This window comes from Nycticebus coucang, chromosome 10, assembly GCF_027406575.1.
Source record: "Nycticebus coucang isolate mNycCou1 chromosome 10, mNycCou1.pri, whole genome shotgun sequence".
Lineage (NCBI taxonomy): Eukaryota > Metazoa > Chordata > Mammalia > Primates > Lorisidae > Nycticebus > Nycticebus coucang.
Genome location: NC_069789.1, coordinates 104,515,206 through 104,536,321, shown reverse-complemented (window position 1 = coordinate 104,536,321; position 21,116 = coordinate 104,515,206). Strand labels below are relative to the sequence as shown.

The window sequence follows — 21,116 nt, the reverse complement described above, 5'->3', positions numbered from 1 at the left end:
AGCTATTCTGGCAGGAGAGGGAACAGCAGGGCATGTGTCTGGGGAAGGGACTGGGCAGCCAACTTGGTGTCTTCCTGCTGCCCCAAGGGACCCAACGTGGTGACATGGATTCAAGGGTAAAGCTGCTGGACCAAGCAGGCAGCACTCCCACAAACTTCCTGACTGTTTGATATTCACCTCAGATGAGGCTGGACCCAGAGTTAGGAAAGAGACTGGTAGAGGCCCCAAAACCTTAATAGCTAACTTGCTCTGTCCTCTACTGAGCAGAAACTACCCAAACAGACCTTTGGAAGGACATTCTGCCAAGGCAAGGAAGGCAAGCTAAAATGGCTCCTTGAATAAAGAGGGATGCAGGCCTGCAGCCCCAAGGACACATTACTGTCTGGTGAAGGGGGCACCTCACTCCTCCCTCCCGAGCCCAGGGCCCCTGCTTTTCTAACCAACAGAGCCATGGCATGAGAAATGACACCTCACCTCCTCCAGCGCACTGAGCAGAGGCCGATCCACATCAAAGTTGAACTGTTGGTGAGCAGCTCGGAGTGGGGGCAGGTTACGAAGCGCAGTGTCCTCTGGGAGCAGCAGGCTCGAGGGGGGATCAGGCAGTTCACAGCCTTCAAGAAGACCCTGGACTTCAGGACACAGTGTCAGGCCTAGGCAGAAAAAGGACACATCAGATCATCTACCCTGTGGGAGGTCCCAGTCAAAGGCACACAGCCCTTCTCTCTGGAAATTACCAGGCTAAGGAGACAGAAATAAGGGATAGATAGAGGGAAGGAAGAAGCGAGAGACAGATACAGAAGAGCCAGTGAGGGCTCTTGTAGCTCAGTAGGTAGGGCGCCAGCCACATATACCAAGGCTGGCGGGTTCGAACCCAACCTGGGCCAGCTAAAACGACGACAACAACAACAACAAATAGCCGGGCGCCTATAGGCCCAGCTACTTGGAAGGCTGAGGCAAAAGAATCGCTTAAGCCCAAGAGTTTGAGGTTACGTGAGCTGTGACGCCACAGCACTCTACCGAGGGTGACAGCTTAGACACTGTCTCAAAGAAAAAAAAGAACAGCCAGTGAGGAGGAGCTCTAGGATGGGGCAGCAGGTGGAAGAACACAGGTAGCTCAGAATGGCAGGGCTCCCTAACAGGAACAATAACACTGGGCTAGAAACAAGGGGGTGGGGGGGCAAACAGTCCTTCATGAGTCTCAAGAGGCAAGAACAGGTTCTATCTGGAAGGTGGTCAGAAAGGAGGAGCCAGATGGAGGCGGTCAGGAAATCAAAGTCAATTCTCAGTGACCATAAGCATCAGTGCAACAGTAGTGCAGGCCTGGACACCTCTCATGCTACTTTCCCCAGGGAACCTACTCCTTCGCAGACCAGGCTGCCTACCCCACACAATGCCTGTGTGTGCTGGGAAGGTGAGCAGCAAGTCCCATTAACCTCCTTACCCCAAGGGCCAGGTTACCAGGAAGGAGGTGAGCTTAGTGGGGCTTAGTGGGGCCGCTGGGGACAAGAATGGGAGGGCAGTGCCAAGGGCCACTCACCAGACTCCTGGAGTTCACCCGCAGCTGGCAACAGATTCAGCAACACAGACAGGCGGTTCCACAGACTTTGAGAGCTCTGGGGAGAGAGGGGAGAGGTCTTTAGCCACAGACAGTGAGAGGATGTCAGTGGGCAAAGAAGCACCACTCTAGGAGGGCTGGGGCTATATTCAGAGTCCTGGAGGGATTTCACAAAAAAAATTAACAGAAGAGGACAAAGAAGTCATGGAAAACCTAGAAAATGGAAGGCTGGTCCCATGAGGAAGAACATGGGGACCAAAGAGGCCGGCTGAACTGCACACTGAATGCTTCACAGAAGGAGAGGGCAGTGAGACCACAGGGAAGGTTTCTGGGACGTGCAGTGGGGAAGCTGGAGTGCTGGTGGAGGTGGCTTCTCTGTGTCTAGCAGAAACCTCTCCTTTCAGCCCCACCCCATCCCCATACTGCGCTCCTCTCTGGGGACCTGTCCCAGCACGTCCACCTGGACCACACCTCAGGGACTGAGGCCTGGGGAGCTACTATCATCAGAAAGAACACACACCCAGCCTCCAGGGACAGGGCAACCTAGAGGCAAGAGGGTCTTCTGCAGCAGGGCAGGTGTGCACTGGACACCAAAACTCTGAACAGACACTTCCGAAGCGAGAAGCTAAAGATTGCGACTCTGGACATGAGGGTGGAGAGGAAGCTCCATGGCCCCTCCCAGCCTCCATGGCAGCCTTGACACCTCTCAGTCCTGTTGGAGGACTCTCCCTGCCCAAAGCACCTTCCTACCCCTTGTCAGAAGTTCCCATCTCTCTGTTACCATCCTCTACTCAATCCTCTCTCCCTTCTCTGAATTTCTTGGCATTTACCTACCAGGTTGAGCCCTGACCACACACTTTCATTGGCAATACTCATAATAGCAGGTATTGTGCCTTGCGCTGAGACTACACAACAGAATAAACAGCTATCTCACTGTCCCTAGCCACAGGTTCTCTGACGACAAAGATCATGCCTAACCCTTCCTGAGAAATCCTTAAGGACCCAGCACAGACAGGTGCCTGGCAACAGTTCTTGCCTTGATTAGACCACCTGAGGGGGCTCCCAGGCCCACCCCAGTGCACCCCCTCCTCCAACACCCAGGGGCCTGACAGGGCCACAGGGGACTAACACACCTGTGCACACACAATGATGAGGTCGGGGTTGGTCCGCAGCCAGTCCAGGAAGACTTTCACAGCAGGAAGCAGGCCTTCGGCGGCCAGGACCTGCAGCTTCTCCTGGACACTGCGCTCATTCCGACAGGAGCGCGTGCTGCACTCGCTCCCTTCCGACTCAGAGCCCTCCTCAGATGCTGGGTAGGGGAGCAGAGGAAATTACTGGGGTAAACCACAGGCAGGCATGTGCAATAGGCCTCCACTCTGCGGGAGGATCGTGCCCCTGCCTCACTTGGATTCTGGGGGGAATTCTGATATGCAAGAGGTGGAAATCACTTACAGACCCTTTTTCAGCTTTTCCAGGCCCACAAACTGGTTTCCTTTAAACCAAGAGCCCAGTGCCTTGCTAAATACGGTTTTCAGACTCAAGCTAAGTGAGTCTAATATTCCTGAAATGCCTACTCTGCATGGAAGGCAGGGCTGAAGGAGCTATAAGGAAAGGGAGAAAACCACCTCTTCTACTTTCTAATCCAGGCACTCGGTCAGGTACTGGGGATACAGCACATTCTATCCTGCCCTCAGGAAGATCCCAGGCTAGCTGGAGAGACAGATCAAGCAATAAACCTCTTGAGAGTTTATTGGGAAAGGCTAGAGGCTGCAGAGGGCCACAAGAGCCCACAGGAACCAAGCCTAACCTCGCTTTGAAGGGGTCCTAGACCAAGTTAGTATTTAAGGTAAAGTCTAGGGAGCAAGTAAGAATTAGCTGAGTGACAGGCTTGGGGTGAGGGAGGAAAACTATGTTCCAGACAGGCTGACCACGCACAAGTCTGGAGGGGCTGGGTACACGGCTCATGCCTGCAATCCCAGCATTCCAGGAAACTGAGGTGGTAGATCACTTGAACCCAGGAGTTTGAGACCAAACTGGGCAGCACAGCAAGACCAGTCTCTACAAAAAAATTAAAAATTAGCCAGGCATGGTGGCACATGCATGTAGTCTCAATAAGTGAAGAGGCTGAAGCAGGAGGACCGCTGGAGCCTGGGCATTGGAGGCTGCATTGATCTGTAACAGTACCACTGCACTCCAGCCCGGGCAACAGAGCAAGACTCTGTCTCACCAAAAACAACAAACAACAACAAAAAAAAATTAGAGGTAAAAATCAGCATTTAAAGTAATATATAATAACTCTTGTACCATAAGGTTGCCACAAAAGTTAAATAATACTTAGAATAACATAGACTTGTACTTAGCAAAGAGTAGGCTGGACAAATGGTTACTGATGCTGAAGGCCCTTCCTTTGCAGGGAGGAGGGGAGAAATCTCACTCGCCAGCCTTGGTAAGTGATGGTTGTTCTAGCTTCTAGGAACCCTGGAGGGATCTAGGGTGGCACCAGGGGAGAAACCTACAGCTGCAATTGTGTAGGGAGGAAAGCCTCAAACCCACAAGGCAGGGTGGAGTGGGAAAGGAATAAAATCAAGAAATGCACTGGGAGCTGGGCATAAGGAAGTGAGGAGAGAGGATCACCAGGAAAAAAACTCATGAGCTACACTACAGCAGAGGGTCCAGCAGGGTAGCAAGGGCCGTGAAGAGAGGCCACTCACATGGGGAGAAAGGCTACCTCTCAGGTAAGCGTCCACAGCATGGAGGTGTGGGCAGAGCAAGATGACGAAAAGGTCCAAATACCTGGCTCTGAAGGCTTGTCTATATCCCCATTGACACAGGGCCTCCGGCCAACCAGGGTGTGAGCTTCAGTGGTGGGCTGGAGGAGCAGGTTGCTGAAGGTGGGGGCCAGTCGAAAACAGCGCTTGGTCTGGAACATCTGGGTGGACATGGCTTGTAGGTTGCTGGCAATGCTAGCCTCACTAGAGCCCAGTGGGCCATTGAGGGAATCGGGAGCCTCTGCTCTGGCCCGAGGGGGGTCCAGAGCTGGGGACCGTGTCCCCTCCTCTTCCTCCATATCTTCCAGATCTGATCGAGACTCCTGGCTGTTCATTTCTGAGTCTGTCTCAGCATCAAAGGCTGTTCCCCCACCTTCAAGACTCTTATCAGAGCCACTGTCTGAGCCCTCACTGGCCCGGGCTGAGTCATGGCTAGAGTCTGACTCAAAACCTTCACTCAGGTCACTGTCATCACCAGCTTTGGGTGGGTGTCGGCGGCGGCGGAGGCAGGAGAGACGGGAGAACTTGCGGCTCTTTCTGCCCTCGCTTGCCTGGGGTGCTACGGGAGGAGGCTCGGAGTCTGGCTCCTCCTCTTTCTCCAGAGGTTCTTTGGGCTCTGGTTCATCTATGGAAAGAAGGTTAGGGACCTCAAGGCTGAAACAAGCTCTCCAACACCATCTCCCCCACATCTGTGTTCCCCTCATTGTTTCCCGTGCCCCACACCAACCTTCCCAGTCATAACCTCCCCATTCTCCCACCTGTGCCATCACTCTGGAATGCAGGGACAGCATTCTCCCCCTCTTCCAGTTCAGCCTGCAGCCGGATGTTGACATGATTGACGAGGTGAGAGAAGAGGGCCAGGGTAAAAGCAATGGCTGCACTGTACTGCTTGGACCCTGAAGCCAGGGAAGCCAGACATTAGGGCCCAGGGCCAGAAGATAAGTGGGTGCCATCAAGTCCAACCCAGCTCACCTGTTCGCAATTCTTCTAGGGATCAGACTACCCCTCAAAGCTTCTTCTAAAGTAAAAATTACTAGTAAATGTCCTAGGTCTCTGCTCTGTTATTCCTCCTGTAAGCTACAACATGGCTGGGTGCAGTAGTTCAGGCCTGTAATCCCAGCACTTGGGAGGCAGAGGTGGGTAGATTGTCTGAGCTCACGGGCTCGAGACCAGCCTGAGCCAGAGTAAAACCCCATCTCTAAAAAATAGCCGGGTGTTGTGGCAGGCACCTGTAGCCCCAGCTACTTGGGAGGCTGAGGCAAGAGGATCACTTAATTCCCAAAGTTTGAAGTTGCTGTGAGCTAAGATGCCACGGCACTCTACCAGGGGTGACCAAGTGAGACTGTCTCAAAAACAAAACAAAAATAAACATACCAACTCACATGTGCTCCCTCCTGTGAGCAGATCCTTTTGTCCCGTCTGAGTCTCCCTGCTTTGAGGCTCCTTCCCACACTTGTGTCTTCACACCAGCCCTGCTCCTACCTCCCTCCCTTCCAGTCTTGCTCCTCATACCCTGAAGCCAGAAACGTTTCCAGAACAGCCTAAGTGCTCCCAACAGCAAGGTCTGAATTGTCTGGATCGTGGCTAAGTATCCTGCCTCTGCTCTCTGCCTGGGTCCTGGCTGGAGGTATGCAAGTTTGTAGGCAAGGTGAAGGAGGAAGGGGAGTGGAATACACTGTGGCTAGTGCCCCTTCACCAGGAGCACTCTAAGGCAGGGTCCCTGGCCCTTACTCCCAGAGCCAAGCAATGACACAAGGAGTGAAGGGACTGTCTGGAGGAGGAAGTTTATCAATACAGAGCCTTAGAGAAGGGCAGTGAGGTTCCCAGAACCAGTGAAAAAGAGAGGGGTGTGGGGGAGGTACCTGCTCTCTTCAAGCTGTGCACACCCATAAGGCAGATGATGACCATCTGGAAGATGAGAAGGTCCGGGAGGAAAGCATAGCCACTCTCACACTCCTCCTCCTCCTCACTGGCCAGGCTGAGGCTGGGTGAGGAGGGCAGGTAGAAGAGACAGAGGTTGAAGTCCTCCAGGACTGACTGGCAAAGAGCGGTGAGCTCTGAGTCCACAGAGCTGTGGAGGGGCAAGAGTACAGGGAAGGTCAGTGGTGGGGGCTTGAGGGGGTGGAGACACAGGATTGGAGAAAGAACTATGGGATCCTGCAGGGATCCTCAGAGAGCAGCAAGGGAGGGCAGAGTGGGACTGACCCCACCGCAGATAAAACAGGGAAACATGTGGGGAGGTTGCCCAGGCACCTCCTCTTCCACATCTCTTAAGCAACTACTTTTTCTTTTTTTTTTTTTTGAGACAGAGTCTCACTATGTCACCCTCAGTAGAGTGCCGTAGCATCACAGCTAACAGCAACCTCAAACTCTTGGGCTTAAGCGATTCTCTTGCCTCAGCCTCCCAAGTAGCTGGGACTACAGGCACCTGCCACAATGCCCGGCTATTTTTTTTTATTGTTGTTGCAGTTGTCCTTGTTGTTTTAGCTGGCCTGGGCCAGTTTGAAACCTGCCAACCTCAGCGTATGTGACTGGTGCCCTACCCACCAAGCTATGGGTGCCACCTAAGCACCCACTTTGTTCTGCTAGAGGCGGATGGGCCGAGAACCATGGGTAGACCTAGGGGATGCCACTGAAGTTCTCCAGCAACTGGCTGGAGAATTTCAAAATGACACAGAACTCAGTAGTCCACTCCCTTCAAGGTAGCAAAGGGGCCATCATGGCTGGGGTTCAGAGACCATGCCTGTAGGCTTCCACTCACCTGCTTTTGGGCTGCAGGAGGCTTTGCAGATACATAAAATTCACCAGCAACCTTTTAATGTCTTTACATCTGAAATAAAAGGAGCCCTATGGTCTTACTGTGCCAGCTGAGAAAGATGCCCCCTCCCACCCACAGGCCCCACTCACCGCTTTTTGCTGGGAGAGAGTTTCCGAGTCTCACACTTCTTTAGCTGATGGTACATTTTGGCTGCCTTGTCATACAGGCGCTTGAGGTTCCCATAGGCCCCCTCAAAGGACACTTCTGACTGGATGCTGAAGGAGACACAGAGGTGAGCTATTGAGTCTTGGCAAGGAGAGAGGGGGAGACAGGAAATGTCCCTCTGTGGAGGCTTTAAGAACATGTTACTAGTGAAGTAACCACAGGCCGCCCCCACCTCACCTTTCATATGTACATTCAGGGTCAAAGACTCCTGAGCATTCTTTCCTGATAAAATACACACACAACTTTCAGATTAGTCAGAGTAAAGATACCTTCTCTCCTCTATCTAAAAAGGAGATAATCAATTCCACTTTATATTAGAACCTTAACTTCATTATCCATCTTTCTTTAAGCACAGAGCAGTATATAATAGTATTTAAGAACATTTGCTAGGGCGGCACCTGTGGTTCAGTGAGTACCCCACATCCCGAGGGTGGCGTGTTCAAACCCAGCCCCTGCCAAACTGCAACAAAAAAATAGCCGGGTGTTGTGGCAGGCGCCTGTAGTCCCAGCTGCTCGGGAGGCCGAGGCAAGAGAATCGCGTAAGCCCAACAGTTAGAGGTTGCTGTGAGCCGTGTGATGCCACGACACTCTACCTGAGGGCGGTACGGTGAGACTCTGTCTCTACAAAAAAAAAAAAAAAAAAAAGAACATTTGCTGGCTCAGAGCCTATAGCTCAGTGGCTAGGGTGCCAGCCACATGCACCGGAGCTAGCGGGTTCAAATCCAGCCTGGGCCTGCCAAAACAACAGTGACAACTACAAGCAAAAACAAACAAAACAAAAAAAATAGCCAGGCATTGTGGTGGGCACCTGTAGTCCCAGCTACTTGGGAGGCTGAGGAAAGAGAATCGCTTAAGCCCAAGAGTTGGAGGTTGCTGGGAGCTGTGACACCATGGCACTCTACCCAGGTTGACACAGTGAGACTATCTCAAAAAAAAAGGAACATTTGCTGAGGCTTGGCGCCTGTAGCTCAGCGGCTAGGGCGCCAGCCACATACACCAGAGCTGGTGGGTTCAAATCCTGCCGAGGCCTACCAAACAATGACAACTACAACCAAAAATAAATAAATAAATAAAATAGCTGGGCGATGTGGTGGGTGCCTGTAGTACCAGCTACTTGGGAAGCTGAGGCAAGAGAATCACCTGAGCTCAAGAGTTTAAAGTTCCTGTGAGCTGTGACACCACGGTACTCCACCCAGGGCAACAGCTCAAGACTCTCCAAAAAAAAAAAAAAAAGACCAGCCTGAGCCAGAGGGAAACCCTGTCTCCAAAAATAGCTGGGTGTTGTGATGGGTTCCTATAGTCCCAGCTACGTGAGAGGGTAAGGCAAGAGAATCACTTAAGCCCAAGAGTTTCAGGTTGCTGTGAGCTGTGATGCCATGAAACTCTACTGAGGATGACATAGTGAGACTCTGCCTCAAAAACAACAACAACAACAAAGCTTAGAATTCTAAAGTCCTTAGCTTAGAATTCTGAAGTCCTTGTCAGAGGGCCAGTTTGGTAACATTTTACCAACTATATCATATTTATTTCCTTCTTCAGGAAGACAGAAATCTATATATTGCATAAGATACCGAGTAGCTATTTTAGCTGCCCAAGTGCTTACAAACCCAAGTGGCTATTTTGAAAAGCAGCAAACTGTGCCAAGGTACCCGAATGGAGGGAACCCTTAGTCTTAGCATTCTCCTATCAATTTCAGCCAAGAGCTGGAGAAGGACAAAAGAAAAGACAAGAAAAGAAAAATAGGAATGATATGGGCACAAAACCAGGCCTGGGGAAAGAGCAGGCAAATACTCACCAGCGCAGATAGCAATACATGGCTTCCACATTATAGTACTTGCTGCCTGCCAGGGTGCCCAGCTGGTTGAAGGGCATTCCTAGAGAGAAAGAGAACCCAGTCTGAAGCCACAACACTCATTGAAAGCTGCCAGGCATAATCAATGCTAAGATCAGGAAACTTGTGGGGAGAACACTGGGTCTGCAGGTGACACTGGCATCTCAGGCAATGAGCTGTTTAGTCTTGTTCCTTTAGAACAGTAGTTCTCAACCTGTGGGTCACAACCCATAGGAACTGTATTAAAGGGCCAGGACATTAGGAAGGTTGAGAACCACTGCTTTAGAGGTCTTTATAGTATTTAAGAACATTTGCTGGCAAATGCTTCTTACTTCCCATCAGCTTGTGCCTGCTTGGTCTACCAGGGGTTTCCTACATGGATGGGGTGCCACCCTTGTGGCTCTTCCAAGGTTCAAAGAACTATGTGGCGCCTTCTCTTCCATCCCACTCAGTCTCCTATCTCTGAGGGTTCCTTCTTCAACATCCAATCCCACCACTACCACTCCCCCCAAAACAACAAGGAGGTTGTTTTTTTTTTTTATTGCGATAGAGTCTCAAGCTGTTGCCCTGGGTGGAGTGCCGTGACATCACAGCTCACAGCAACCTCCAACTCCTGGGCTTAAGCGATTCTCTTGCCTCACCCTCTCAAGTAGTTGGAACTACAGGCACCTGCCACAACGCTCAGCTATTTTTTGGTTGTAGTTGTCATTGTTGTTTGGCAGGCCTGGCCAGCTCTGGTGTATGTGGCTAGTGCCTTAGCCGCTTGAGCTACAGGCACGGAGCCAACAGTCTCATTTTGTCACCCTCAGTACAATGCCGTGGTGTCACAGCTCACAGCAACCTTAAACTCTTAAGCTTAAGCAATTCTCTTGCCTCAGCCTCCCAAGTAGCTGGGACTACAGGTACCCGCCACAATGCCCCACTATTTTTTGTCTGGAGTTGTCACTGTTGTTTGGCAGGCCCAGGCTAGATTCGAACCCACCAGCTCTGGTGTATGTGGCTGGCGCCCTAACTGCTGAGCTACAGGCATTGAGCCCCCGTAAAGGAGTCTTACCCCTTCTCAACTTTTTCTGTATTCACCTCCTTTCAACTAAAGTATGAAAGCTCCTCTTCCTACAGAGGGTTCAAGGAGAGGAAGCCACTTTCTCTCTTCCTTCTCTTCTGCTTCCATCCCTCTTAGTTCAAAACTTTCCCACTTCTCTTCCCCTTCTACCCCCTTCTAAGTGTGTTACACAGGAAGAATGTGAAATCAAGGTGAAGTATATAAGAGAGCGAGGGTAAGGAGGAGCTGGGGCCATGAACATGACCTACCCACCATCTAAACAACCTTGTCTTCCTTTTAGAAAATCCTACTGGGTTAGGAGGCCCCAGAATGGGTCAACTCACCAATCTGGGGAGCTACTGACAGGGCCTGGTAGTAAAATCTCTCAGCTAGCAGCTCAGTGTCTACACCAGCTAATTCATTCTGGTATCGTGCTGCAGGAGAGAAAGAAGAAAAATGCCATGATTCCATGTTCCAGAAAACCCTCATCCCGCCATCTGGGAGTCCACTCTGAGTAGCTGAATCAGGAGCCTGAGAGGAAAGCACGTGAGCCAGGAAGCAGGTTGATGGGGTCTCTGGCATAGCCCCAAATCTGCATGACTATGGGCAAATTGTTCAACACTTTCTTCTTTGCTGGTAGATTCAAAATGTAAAGAATATAAGAATATTTACTGTTTGTAAAGTAAACACTCTCTTGATTACCTCTCCCCACAAAAGGGAAGCTGCAGCATATATAACTGTTTGAAGAGACCGCTGGTAAGTGGTTCTGGAATATAACTGCTCAATTCTAGAGAGAAGACATTACTGATGACGCACTGGTCTAACAGGAAACAGCTTACTCTCTGCAAAAATTGCCTGTGAAGGGTCCAGGAGTGGGCTGGGGGCAGAAATAGGATTCTTAAGACAATAAAAGATAATGTACCCAGCAGCCACACAGTAGCAGTCTAATGAGGAACCACTGCCTATCAGGACTATTAGGGGCCATAGCAAGGCAGTACTTTTTCATCCTTAGCAACATTTGTCAGGCAGCTAAATCCTTCCTGAGGTCTTACTTCAATTTCTATCCTGTTGAAGTTCCTATTCATCTAGGAGTCCATAAAGTTAAAAGAAACCCTCAAAGAAGAGCAATATCAAATTAAAATCTTCCTACCCCATTACTTAAATAGAGATTATCATCCTGAATTTTTTTTTTTTTTTGTAGAGACAGAGTCTCACTTTATGGCCCTCGGTAGAGTGCCATGGCATCACACAGCTCACAGCAACCTCCAACTCCTGGGCTTAAGTGATTCTCTTGCCTCAGCCTCCCGAGTAGCTGGGACTACAGGCGCCCGCCACAACGCCCGGCTATTTTGTGGTTGCAGTTTGGCTGGGACTGGGCTTGAACCCTCCACCCTCGGTATATGGGGCTGGCGCCTTACCGACTGAGCCACAGGCGCTGCCCCATCCTGACTTTCTTAAAGCTCTGAGAGATTTAACTTTTTCTGATTTCACTGATCATCTCTGACTCACAGGACAGTGAAAAGAAGGGACCACTGAGGCAGACTGGAGGAAAAAGTTACCAGATGCCAAAGTACTCTTCCTGCTCTCTGATCATGTACTATAGCCCCAAACAGAAAACCAAAAGTGCAAATTCTTACACAAATCCCCCAGGTACACTAGACATCGGTGGCATGCCATCTGTGCCCAATCCATCTCCTTCCCTGAGGCAGACACAGGCTTCTTGCAACCTGAGAAAAAAAGAAAGATTTATGAGACCATTCCTCTGCCCCCAACCTACAGGGAAATACCCTTTCTGTGCATAGAAAGGAGATCAAGAATCCAGGGTCAGTTTTGGAACTCTCTCTTTCTGCCTCTCTGAGGCAGAGAAAATATTCATCCAGGACATAGGGAGAGACACAGAGGACCACAGGTTGACATAGATAGGGACACAGAGATTCACAGGTAGGATTCACTCACAGGACAAGAAAGAACTGAAAGAAGACAGCTCAGCGCCTGTGGCTCAAGTGGCTAAGGCACCAACCACATACACCTGAGCCGGCGGGTTTGAATCCAGCCCGGGCCCACCAAACAACAATGACGGCTGCAACCAAAAAATAGCTGGGCGTTGTGGCAGGTGCCTGTACTCCCAGCTACTCGGGAGGTGGAGGCAGGAGAATCGCCTGAGCCCAGGAGTTGGAGGTTGCTGTGAGCTGTGATGCCACGGTACTCTACCCAGGACAACAGCTTGAGGCTCTGTCTCAAAAAAAAAAACAAAAAACAAGAACTGAAAGAAGAGTAGGGCCCTCAAAACAGGATGGCACTGGAGGAGGCCATCATCAGAAAGCTAAAAACAAGTACAAAGAGATGAAGCTCGAGTGTCAAGAAGGTGCCTTGTATAGAAGATACTAACACAAAGGCAAAAGGCTTGAGGTGGGATGGGAAACTGGCTTGCCCAAGAAGAATAGAATAAGAATGATGCCAGGGCATCTGCTTTGCTTCTGCCTAGAGGAGGAGGTCCACAGAGAAGGTGACCTATTGGAGAGTCTGCCCATAAGGAGAAAACCAAGTTTGAGGACTAGTGACAGCCAAAGCCAGAGATATCTCAGCTCTCATCTGGCCCTTCACTCAAGCCAGCTTATAAATTCCAGTTAGAGAGTGTGAGCTCTTTGGGAGGCAGTTTTCCCACATACCAGGTACTGGTCTAAGAGTTCTACAGTATTGGGGCGGCACCTGTGGCTCAAAGAGTAGGGCGCTAGCTCCATATACCAGAGGTGGCAGGTTCAAACGCGACCCTGGCCAAAAACTGCAAAAAAAAAAAGAGTTCTACAGTATTAACTCAGTTAATCCTCAACCCTTGGGCAGCACCTGTGGCTCAGTCGGTAAGGCGCCGGCCCCGTATACTGAGGGTGGCGGGTTCAAACCCAGCCCTGGCTGAACTGCAACCAAGAAATAGCTGGGCATTGTGGCGGGCACCTGTAGTCCCAGCTACTCGGGAGGCTGAGGCAAGAGAATCGCTTAAGCCCAGGAGTTGGAGGTTGCTGTGAGCTGTGTGATGCCACGGCACTCTACCGAGGGCCATAAAGTGAGACGCTGTCTCTACAAAAAAAAAAAAATCCTCAACCCTCTGAGGTTACTCTTACTACTCCTGTTTTACAGTTGAGCAAATCAAAGTCACACAGCTGGTAAGTGGCAGAGCCAAGATTCGGGAGGCTTCAGATCAGCCACCTAAGCCTCCCTCCAAGGTATGTACCTCCCACTCTGAAAAACTCTTCCTGATGTTTCTTTTTTTTTTTTTTTGTGGTTTTTGGCCAGGGCTGGGTTTGAACCCGCCACCTCCGGCATATGGGACTAGTGCCCTACTCCTTGAGCCACAGGCGCCGCCCCTGATGTTTCTTTTCTACAGATTCTTCACAGTTAACTGAATGAAGAAAACATCGATGAAGAGAAAACTAAAATGGTTTGGGGAATTAATCCTTCAAAGTAATCTTTTTTTTTTTCCTTCTGAGACACAGTCTCACTATGTCGCCCTCGGTACAGTGCTGTGAAGTCACAGCTCACAGCAACCTAACTCTTGGGCTTAAGCCATTCTCTTGCCTCAGCCTCCTGAGTAGCTGGGACTACAGACACCTGCCATAATGTCTGACTACTTTTTCATTGCAGTTGTCATTGTTTAGCAGGCCTAGGCCAAGCTCAAACTCGCCAGCCTTGGTGTATGTGGCTGGCGCCCTACTCACTGAGCTTCAGGCACCGAGCCTGAAGTAATCTTTTTTGTTTGTTTGTTTTGAGCTTTGGCTATCTGGTAAAGCCTGTAGACGCTGTCTTAGAATAAGGTTGTTTTCAAGAATGGAGAAGCATGAATCCTATGTACTCAATTTTGATATGAGGACAATTAATGACAATTAAGGTTATGGGGGGGGAAGCAGAAAGAGGGACGGAGGGAGAGGGGTGGGGCCTTGGTGTGTGTCACACTTTATGGGGGCAAGACATGATTGCAAGAGGGACTTTACCTAACAATTGCAATCAGTGTAACCTGGCTTATTGTACCCTCAATGAATCCCCAACAATAAAAAAAAAAAGAAAAGAATAAAGGTTGTTTTGTTTTGGAAAGTGTTTTTTTTTTTTTTTTTTTTTTTTGCGGAGACAGAGTCTCACTTTAACGCCCTCGTCACAGGACTCACAGCAACCTCCAGCTCTTGGGCTTACGCGATTCTCTTGCCTCAGCCTCCCGAGCAGCTGGGACTACAGGCGCCCACCAGAACGCCCAGCTATTTTTTTGTTGCAATTTGGCTGGGGCTGGGTTTGAACCCGCCACCCTCGGTATATGGGGCCAGTGCCCTACTCACTGAGCCACAGGCGCCGCCCTGGGAAGTATTTTAAAATGAATAAAACAGCTGGGTGCAGTGGTTTATGCCTATAATCCTAGCACTTTTTTTTTTTTGAGACAGAGTCTTAGTTTGTCACCCTTGGTAGAGTACTGTAGCATCACAGCTCACAGCAACCTCAAACTCTTAGGCTTAAGCGATTCTCTTGCCTCAGCCTTGCGAGTTGCTGGGACTATAGGCACTCGCCATAACACCCAGCTATTTTTTAGAGATGGGATCTCACTCTTGCTCAGGCTGGTCTCAAACCCATGAGCCCAGGCAATCCACCTGCCTCAGCCTCCATGCCTGGCCATCCTAGCACTCTTTGAGACCAAGGTAGGAAGATCCTTTAGCACAGGAGTTCGAGACCACTCTGAGCAAGAGCAAGACCCGGTATCTACTAATAAGATAAAAACTAGCCGGGTATGATAGGTACCTGTAGTCCCAGCTATTTGGGAGGCTAAAGCAGGCGTATAGCCTGAATCCAAGAGTTAGAGATTGCTGTCAGCTAGGTTGACACCGCAGCAGTATACCCCCAGGGTGACAGAGTGAGACTCTGCCTCTAAAAAAACCCAACAATAATAATAAAAATAAAATATATAAAACACAGATCCTCTGCCTCTGACTGGAGAATGCTACCTTGTGGTGCACATGCCCTGGTAAGGGACAGGGACGTGAATATATGGGAATGAAGGAGACACAGAGAGCAAGGAGAGCTGGGGAAGGAGCTCTAAAGGGTGGCTGCTCTGAAGAGAAAACTAAAAAAGGAGGTAAAACCATAGCTGGGAGTGCCTCGGTTTACTGAAAAGAGATGTGCACTATCTTGAAAGATTGTCCACAATTTTCCAAATGTTTCTAAAGATTTCCACACTTTTATCAAATACGGAAAAACAATCCCTAAAGTCAAAAGAAACAGTGCTGGCCAAATTCAACTGGGAGAAGAAAAGAAATATTATGAACACCCTCTTCCAGTGCCAGACCTACTCTAGACCCTTCTGTCTTCCCCCTGCCTCTGCATCAGTCCACAATCCCAGGCGTTTCTCTTTCCTTAAAATCTTTATCCTAACTCATACGGTTGTTTGGATAAATCTCAACTTCGCAAACCATCTGTAGGTCTTGCTGGAAGTCTCTCTGCCACATGATACATGAGCCCTGAGGGATAAAAAGGCCAGAAGTGGAGACGTAAGAACCTGCTCACATCCTCCTCTCAGGTCTCACTGACCTATGAGGGGGTCGGTGACGTGGGTCCAGTCAATGCAGCATTGCAGTTCAAGCTGGTAGTGGGATTGGATGTACAGAAGGAGATGCTGGTAGAAGCCAATGCCAGCAACCAAGTGTGTCCTGTAGGCACACTCCAGAGTGCTCCGGCTGTGGACGTGCTGCAGAGTAGGAAGGGAAAGAGGGGAACTAAGCAAAAGCTCAAGGGTCCTTTCCCCTCACACATACGTTCTTAGCTCTGGAACTTCCTCTTCATCTCCTCTCACTCACAAGTTACCCGACACTCTCAGCCCCACCTCTCGGGTCTGGGACCAGGGACAAGGCTGCTCTCTTTCTCCAACCCTAATTACACCTCCCTCCCTCCTTTCTGCTGTGTCTTCCTTGATCCCTACCTCCACATGCACTCTGAGCCTACTTTCCTAGCTATCTCTTACTTCTCTGGCTTCCCCTTAGACATGTTTCTTCCCAAGTTCTAGAACCTTCCCTTACCTTTTTGTTCGTCTTGATAAGCTGGATAACTTCATAGTATACCTTTCTCCATAGTAGCTCCTCAGCCTTCCTCCCATAGTCCACCGGGTGCAGAAACATAAGCTTGACACAGAGCTCACGCAACCTGGGAGGATGTAGGGGAACATGAGACAAACCACCCATCCCTTGGTTAAGGGACACAAAATTAAGGGCAAGGAGGCAAGGATTCATGTGCCCACCAACAGAGCTCTGTGCCTCCCAAGAGACGTCCTGGGTCAGACATCCACAAAAGCAGTCTAAAAAGGCAATGGGAGCCCCAAAAGACAGAAGCAGAGGCTCGGCACCTATTGCTCAAGCAGCTAAGGAACCAGTCACATACGCCTGAGCTGGCAGGTTCGAATCCCGACCGGGCCCGCCAAACAACGACAGTTGCAATCAAAAATAGCCGGGCTTGGGCGGCGCCTGTGGCTCAGTGAGTAGGGCGCCGGTCCCATATGCCGGAGGTGGCGGGTTCAAACCCAGCCCTGGCCAAAAACCACAAAAAAAAAAAAATAGCCGGGCTTTGTGGCAGGAGCCTGTAGTCCCAACTACTTGGGAGGTGAAGGTAGGAGAATCACTTGAGCCCAGGAGTTGGAGGCTGCTGTGAGCTGTGATGCCACAGCACTCTATCCAGGGCCACAGCTTGAGGCTCTGTCTCAAAAAAAAGACAGAAGCAGTAACAATTTTTTTTTTTACTTTCTTGAGACACAGTCTCACTTAGTCACCCTTGGTAGAGTGCAGTGGCATCCTAGCTCACAGCAACCTTAAACTCTTGGGCTCAAGCGATTCTCTTCCCTCAGCCTCCCAAGTAACTGGGATTACAGGCGCCCGCCACAATGCCCGGCTATTTTTATTTTTTTTTATCTTATTTATTTTTTCTTTTTTGAGACAGAGTCTCACTATGTTACCTTCAGTAGAGTACCATGCTATCACAGCTCACAGCAACCTCAAGCTCTTGGGCTTAGTGATTCTCTTGCCTCAGCCTCTGAAGTAGCTGGGACTACAGGCGCCCACCACAACTCCCGGCTATTTCCGGCTATTTTTTTCTTTATCTATTAATTTATTTATTTATTTATTTTTTGTAGAGACAGAGTCTCACTTTACTGCCTTCAGTAGAGTGCCATGATGTCACAGGACTCACAGCAACCTCTAGCTCTTGGGCTTCAGCGATTCTCCTGCCTCAGCCTCCCGAGTAGCCAGGACTACAGGCGCCTGCCACAATGCCTGGCTATTTTTTGGTTAGTTCAGCTAGGGCTGGGTTTGAACCCACCACCCTCGGTATATGGGGCCGGCCCTACTCATTGAGCCACAGGCGCCACCCTTTTTCCGGCTATTTTTAAGGATGGGGGTCTCACTCTTTTTCAGGCTGGTTTCAAACCTGTGAGCTCAAGCAATCCACCAACTCAGCCTACCAGAGTGCTAAGATTACAGCGGTGAGCCACCACACCTGGCCCCAGTAACAATGTTTTGTTTCGTTTTTTTGTTATTTTTTTTTTTTTGAGACACGGTCCTACTATGTCTTCCTCAGTGAGGTGCTGTGGCATCATAGCTCACAGCCACCTCAAACTCTTGGGCTTAAGCAATTGTCTTGCCTCATTCTCCCAAGTAGGTGGGACTACAGGCGCCCGGCACAACGTCCAGCTATTTTTTGTTGTTGTTGTAGTAGTCATTGTTGTTTAACAGGCCACAGGTGGGTTCGAATGCACCAGCTCCGGTATACGTGGCTGGCATCCAGTAACAATGTTTTTAATACGTAGTGGCGCCTGTGGTTCAGCGGGTAGGGCACTAGCCCCATATACTGAGGGTGGCAGGTTCAAACTTGGCCCCAGCCAAACTGCAACAAAAAAATAGCTGAGCAATGGGGCAGGTGCCTGTAGTCCCAGCTACTTGGGAGGCTGAGGCAAGAGAATCACCTAAGCCCAAGAGTTGGAAGCTGCTGTGAGCTGTGATGTCACAGTACTCTGACGGTGATAAAGTGAGACTCTGTCTCTTAAAAACAAAAAAAAACAATGTTTTCAATACGTGGAATCTTAATTTTTTTTCCTGAACCCTTTATTCCCTTCTTCTTTCCCTTCATTTTGCAGTATGGTCACCTCTCTCAAGTCAAACACACTCTCATGCCACCAGTCTGTGTAAGGTAGAAGTTGCTGATGGAATGAGGGATCCCCATCTCCTCTCTTACAAAGGCCAGAGAGTTTATTATAGTCCATTGGGGCACCATGCATAGAGAGAGAGCATGTATTTATGTATCTGACAAGGTTTCCAGGGTACACAAGTGGGTAAACAGTAAGGATCTGTGATTTAGAGTCTCCAGCTTACTTGTTTCTCAGGCTAATGTTCTCTGGTTTGAACACTTCTTGATAGGCGGTTTTGTTGCAAAGGATGAGGTCAAGTCGATGCACAGCCTCCACCACAGCCCTGCAGGGAAAAACAAGCAAACAACTCAATCCCTAAGCCATGTGCAGATCCACCAGGATGCTGGCACACTGATTCTAGAGAGAATGCTCAAGCACTAGAGGTGAGGAAATAAAGAAAAGGCTGCAAGCTGAGCTCTGCACAAAGCAATATGAACACAGTCTCCATCCTGATACGGCACCCTCCCTCTACCAGGGGACATCTGGCAATAATGGACACACTTGTGGTTGTCAAAGTTGGGGGGAGGTGGATTGCTACTGGCATTTAGTAGACACTGCTAACCATCCTGTAATACACAATGGCCTGCTACAACAAAGAAATGTCCCTACCCCAAATGTTAACAGTCAAGGCAGAGAAACTCTATAATATAGGAGGATGGCTCTCCTGATGGGAAGAGTGCTAGCTATGATGCCAGGCAGAAATCTAGGGTTTGAACACTGGCTCTGTCTTATTAACTCTGTGACTTTGGGCAAAATATCTAACATTTTAAAGCCTTGGCTACCACATAATAAAAATGGTGATAATAGGGTAGCGCCCATAGCTCAGTGGGTAGGCCGCTGGCCATATAAACTGGGGCTGGAGAGGTCGAACATGGCCCGGGCCAGCTGAAGCAACAATGACAACTGCAACAAAAAAAAAGGAGGTGGGGAGGCACCTGTGGCTCAGTGAGTAGGGCGCCAAGGATGGCAGGTTCAAACCCAGATCCGGCCAAACTACAACAAAAAAATAGCCAGGCGTGTGGCAGCCGCCTGTAGTCCCAGCTACTCAGGAGGCTGAGGCAAGAGAATCACCTAAGCCCAGGAGTTGGAGGTTGCTGTGAGCTATGATGCCACAGCACTCTACCAAGGGCATTAAAGTGAGAATCTGTCTCTAAAAAAAAAAAAAAAAATGTAGATTTGAGGCCAGGCACAGTAGCTCATGCCTGTAATCCTAGCACTATGGGAGGCTGACATGGGTGGATTACTTGAGCTCATTAGTTCAAGACCAGCCCAAGCAAAAGCGAGACCCCATCTCGGCTAAAAGTAGAACAGAAAGGGCGGCGCCTGTGGCTCAGTGAGTAGGGCGCCGGCCCCATATGCCGAGGGTGGCGGGTTCAAACCCAGCCCCGGCCAAACTGCAACAAAAAATAGCCGGGCTTTGTGGCGGGCGCCTGTAGTCCCCGCTGCTCGGGAGGCTGAGGCAAGAGAATCGCGTAAGCCCAGGAGCTGGAGGTTGCTGTGAGCTGTGTGACGCCACGGCACTCTACCGAGGGCGGTACAGTGAGACTCTGTCTCTACAAAAAAAAAAAAAAGTAGAACAGAAAAACTAGGGCAGCGCCTGTGGCTCAGTGAATAGGGCACTGGCCCCATATACCAAGGGTGGCAGGTTCAAACCCAGCCCCAGCCAAACTGCAACAACCAAAAATAAATTAGCCAGGCGTTGTGGCGGGCACCTATAGTCCCAGCTACTCAGGAGGCTGAGACAAGAGAATCGCCTAAGCCCAGGAGTTGGAGGTTGCTGTGAGCAAGTTGGAGGTTGTTGTGAGCTATGACGTCACAGCATTCAAACCAGGGTGACAGCTTGAGACTCTGTCTCAAAAGAAAAAAAAGAATGTAGATTTGGAACTACACTGCTTGGGTTCAGATCCTAGCTCTACTTACCAGCTATGTGATCCTGGGCAAAATATTTCACTCCCTTATGCATCAGTTCACCCAAAATGGGAATATTATCATTACTTTATGAGGACTAAATTAGCTAATACATTAAGCACCTAAGACAACACGTGGTACACAGTAGGCATTCCACAAATGTTAAACCATCTTTCTTGTTAAAGAGCTGAGGAGAGGGCGGCGCCTGTGGCTCAGTCGGTAAGGCGCCGACCCCATATACCGAGAGTGGCGGGTTCAAATCCGGCCCCGGCCAAACTGCAACCAAAAAAAATAGCCGGGGGCGGCGCCTGTGGCTCAATGGGTAAGGCGCCGGCCCCATATACCGAGGGTGGCGGGTTCAAACACGGCCCTGGCCAAACTGCAACCAAAAAATAGCCGGGCGTTGTGGCGGGCGCCTGTAGCCCAGCTGCTTGGGAGGCTGAGGCAAGAGAATCGCTTAAGCCCAGGAGTTGGAGGTTGCTGTGAGCTGTGTGAGGCCATGGCACTCTACCGAGGGCCATAAAGTGAGACTCTGTCTCTACAAAAAAAAAAAAAAAAAAAAAATAGCCGGGTGTTGTGGCCGGTGCCTGTAGTCCCAGCTACTCAGGAGGCTGAGGCAAGAGAATCGCTTAAGCCAGAAGTTGGAGGTTGCTGTGAGCTGTGTGAGGCCACGAGGGCCATAAAGTGAGACTCTGTCTCTACAAAAAAAAAAATAAATAAATAAATAAAAGAGCTGAGGAGAGACTCTAGACTAATAGTTCTAAACCTTCCTAATGCCACGGCCCTTTAATATAGTTCCTGTGGGCCACAACCCACAGGTTGAGAACTG

At 49.8% G+C, this 21,116-nt stretch overlaps 1 protein-coding gene across 3 annotated transcripts in view; it reads right to left on the bottom strand.

The window, feature by feature from the left end:
• SMG5 (SMG5 nonsense mediated mRNA decay factor) overlaps window positions 1–21,116 on the bottom strand; it is a 35,340-nt gene that overhangs the window by 10,486 nt on the left and 3,738 nt on the right. For 2 of the 3 annotated variants that reach the window (XM_053608303.1, XM_053608305.1), the window contains exons 2-15: window positions 18,564–18,662; window positions 16,227–16,350; window positions 15,742–15,898; window positions 11,817–11,906; window positions 10,524–10,613; window positions 9,102–9,180; window positions 7,231–7,356; window positions 7,085–7,153; window positions 6,186–6,394; window positions 5,082–5,219; window positions 4,349–4,948; window positions 2,689–2,864; window positions 1,538–1,613; window positions 475–650 (exon numbers count right to left, since the gene is read on the bottom strand). In XM_053608303.1, the coding sequence (XP_053464278.1) occupies window positions 475–650; window positions 1,538–1,613; window positions 2,689–2,864; window positions 4,349–4,948; window positions 5,082–5,219; window positions 6,186–6,394; window positions 7,085–7,153; window positions 7,231–7,356; window positions 9,102–9,180; window positions 10,524–10,613; window positions 11,817–11,906; window positions 15,742–15,898; window positions 16,227–16,350; window positions 18,564–18,662 (2,209 nt within the window). The remainder of the gene's footprint in view (window positions 1–474; window positions 651–1,537; window positions 1,614–2,688; window positions 2,865–4,348; window positions 4,949–5,081; window positions 5,220–6,185; window positions 6,395–7,084; window positions 7,154–7,230; window positions 7,357–9,101; window positions 9,181–10,523; window positions 10,614–11,816; window positions 11,907–15,741; window positions 15,899–16,226; window positions 16,351–18,563; window positions 18,663–21,116) is intronic. The other variant, XM_053608304.1, reaches the window with a different exon arrangement.